Source organism: Cinclus cinclus, chromosome 9 (assembly GCF_963662255.1).
Source record: "Cinclus cinclus chromosome 9, bCinCin1.1, whole genome shotgun sequence".
NCBI classification, from domain to species: domain Eukaryota; kingdom Metazoa; phylum Chordata; class Aves; order Passeriformes; family Cinclidae; genus Cinclus; species Cinclus cinclus.
The window spans coordinates 17,090,361-17,093,744 of NC_085054.1; the positions used below are offsets into that span (position 1 = coordinate 17,090,361).

Sequence of the window (3,384 nt, forward strand, 5' to 3'; positions counted from 1 at the left end):
TGATGATGTTACAGACCCCAGTTGTCCACTCCACCCTTTTGTGAGAAGTTCTTGTCCAGCCCATGTGGAAGGAGAGCATATGTCCCTGCTTCAGCTGCTGCTGTGCAAAGCCCAGCAGCATAGCTGAGACCCACCTTTCATGGTGCTCCACACTAAGACTTTGGTTGTTGTATCAAAGCACAATTTCCTTCTGCCACCACGGCTTCCTGTGAGGACAGCTGGAAACACTCATGTCTTTGACAGCTGCAGCTAGATTCTATGAAGTTCGTGTGTTAAAGCCCTGAGAGATGAGACTCAGCAAATGGAAAGGGTGGTGTCCAGTTTTCACTGATTTCTGTTGGATTTAGGTGACTAATTCACTTTTATACCTTCATATTAGCATTATTCTAGGTGGGAATTCTGTAGCAAACAGATTTTTTTTATTATTTTTTTAAGAAGACATTAGAGCTTTCCTGGACAGAGCGCATAATAGGGGTTGGATCATAAAAAGAACTGATGCTTCCCAAGCAGGACTCTTGAACTAGATGAGTTGGCAAGTTTGAAAGTTTAAGTTTATTTGCTTATTTAAAGAGTCATAACATAGTCATAGGCCCTGAAAAAAATTATGTTCCAGTTTCTGCTCTAGATTGAATATAGGATTTGTCAGAGAAATTATTTTGAAGACAAATTTTTTAAAGTAGCTACTAAAAGCATGCTGCTTTCTGAAAATATCGTTTTGCTGAGTAAGCTAGAACCACTGCCTGGAAGTTTAAATCTGAATGAAAAGAAAAAAAGCAGTGTACAAAAAACACATACTGTTTCTTGTTGGTTTTTGGTTGGTTGGATTTTTTGTTGTTTGGGTTTTTTTTTAATAGTGAGCTTGACTATCTATCAGAACAAACTCTTAAAGGAAAGTTCTGTCTCCTGAAAGTTTTCAAATCAAAATGTGATCCTGTTTTGAAAGTTGTAGTCAAATTCAGCGTATTGAATTTAGCATTCAGGTTACTGATTAACATTTTTGCAGCTGAACTGTAGAGCAGGTTGGCAGAGACTGATCTAACTATTGGCTCTTTCTGACCTCAATACCTATGGACTGTATAGTGGAAGGCAAGAGTGGGGTTGTGTTAGCAAGGCCTAGACAAGTGTGTTGGGTAAATACAGGGTGTGTATTGATTGCTGGAGGAGGAGGAAGTGTGGTGGCTCTAGTGTTGTCTTTATTGCAGTAAATTGATTTGCTGGAGGAAAGGGAGAAGTTGATTCTTCATATCAATCATCCTGTGTTGCAAGGCCCAAAAATTATTGCGTATCTCTTCCTCTGTAAAGATGTTTTGTGTTTTGTTAAGGTAAAATAATGTTTCTTTGGTTATTGCGCTCTGCTTCTTCTCATGTTTTTTGCTTTGGTTGTTTGGGTTTTGTTTTAGTGCTAGAGAAATGACAAATCTATCTATGCACACTTTAATTCCTGATTTTATGTTACAAACAGGTTAGAATTTGACTATGGCAGTGTGGTTCCTGCGGAAGGCATCTGTGTGGTTAAAGAAGCACAAGATCACTGTGTTGGCTGTTTCTTGCATGGGACTGCTTGGAACTAACCTTTCCTATCATGTGTTTCCTGAGCAGACATTCAAGCTGTTGCATGAGTGCTGGTCAGAGGGGCAGCCAGCTGAGCTTTCAGAGAAGCTCTGTGGTGTGTTTCAGGATGTCCTTCAGGATACTGGTGTGAAGTCCACTGACTCCTACAGAGCCTTTGCAGCTTCTGGCTTTCACCCTGTGAGCGCTGGAATTCCCTGGCTGCCTGCAGGCTCTTTGGTGGGCATCCCACTTAACTTTGATAGCACAGCTAAAGATCAAAAAGGAATAGTCAACCATGTTGTTGTAATAAATGGCAAGAAAGTAGACTGGGAGAGCAGTGAAGGCACGGCTTTGAAGGAAGCTCTCACATTTTCCCTTAAAGCTCAGAAGTTTGCTATTGCCAGAGAAGTTGTGTACTTGCAGAATGGCAGCCCTTTAGCAAGTGCAGTTGTGGCTCCAACTTGCTTGGCTGGGACGTTTGTCTGTGGGAAAGCTCTAAATCTGCTCCTGGGGTTATCCACGGGCCCCGTGATCCTCCGCAGCCTCTGTAACCTTGTCACTGCCATGGGAGGGCTGTTCTGCTACAGCGTCTCTTCCGACGCCGTCACCTATCACCTGGACTGCAGGGCTGACAGGAAGGCAGCCAGGCTTTCTGAGGACTACGCCAGAGGTGGCCTTGAATTTTATGATCAAATCTTGTCCCGCAACAGGATTTTTCGTGGTCTGATGGGCAAACAAGGGATGAAAATGTATGCCCCGAGTGGTAACCTTTTCCCGAGGCACTGGTTCAGAATAAAATATACCCCATACACTTACCGGAGAACTTTGATTGTTAATATTTTAAGAGAGCTCCAGGCATCAGATAGGAGTGCTTGAATTTTAAACTTGTGAATTATGTATTTTGGAACACTGCTGTGCTGCTTTTTTTTTTTCCCTCCCCTTCTGTATCTTCATTAGAACTTTGGGGTTTATTTTTGCATATAGTTTGGGAAGAGTTATTGCACATTTCTTGAATAAAGAATTTTCTCTTAAAATATTAAAGATTTGCTTCCGAAGTGCTCAGTTCTGTGTGCATCTCAAATCACAAGACTGCTGAGAAGGGAAACTTTTCAGATGTTGATCTGGAAGTTCTGCTGTGCTGCTTTGCCTTCCTGCCATTTCACATGGCAGATTAGGAGGGGCAAGTCCAGCAGAGTTTTGGGATCATTATAATTTAAACTGGGGTGTTTGCTGTTTCTCATATGGGATAGCACAAAGATATTTTAAAGAACAGGCAGTCTTTATCATGTAGTTACATAAATATCAAGACACAGAGTTCTGTTCTGTGTAAGTTCTTGTGCTGAGTATATTCTTATGCCACAATCACCATTCCTCAAAAGAATACATTAGTTATGCTGCAGCTCCTACCAGTAGAGGCAGATTATTACTGCCACCTGCATCATTTGCTTAAATCTAGTTCTGCTCTCTCCAGTACACAGTGACTGCAGCATCATGATGAATATTTCCCAGGAGTGGTAGTATGGACCAGGACTGTCCTGGGTTGGTTGTTTTGCTCACAAGTGGGATAAGCATGTTGAGAAAAGGTTTTTCTGCTTGCCTTGGTATCATTTTTTGTTTCATTTAAAGATATGCGTAGATGTATGTCACCTCCTATGTTGGTGAAGGCAAGGTAAGATACATAAGTCTGGCATTTGGTGCAGAAACTGGTGAGGTCTTTGAAGAAGAGTTGCCAAAGGAGATTATGTTCCTGTATCTGACTGGCTTAAGAAGATTTTGTCTGGCAGGCCAAGCTTTGCCCAGGATTATTAATCTTCTGGAGAAGTCTTTAGTGCA

General features: G+C 41.7%; 1 protein-coding gene across 1 annotated transcript; it reads left to right on the forward strand.

Moving 5' to 3' along the window:
• Positions 1-1,476: 1,476 nt before the first annotated feature.
• Positions 1,477-2,427, forward strand: TMEM177 (transmembrane protein 177). Its single transcript, XM_062498035.1, has one exon. The coding sequence runs from the start codon at positions 1,477-1,479 to the stop codon at positions 2,425-2,427; it is 951 nt and encodes a 316-aa protein (XP_062354019.1).
• The last annotated feature ends 957 nt before the right edge of the window (positions 2,428-3,384 follow it).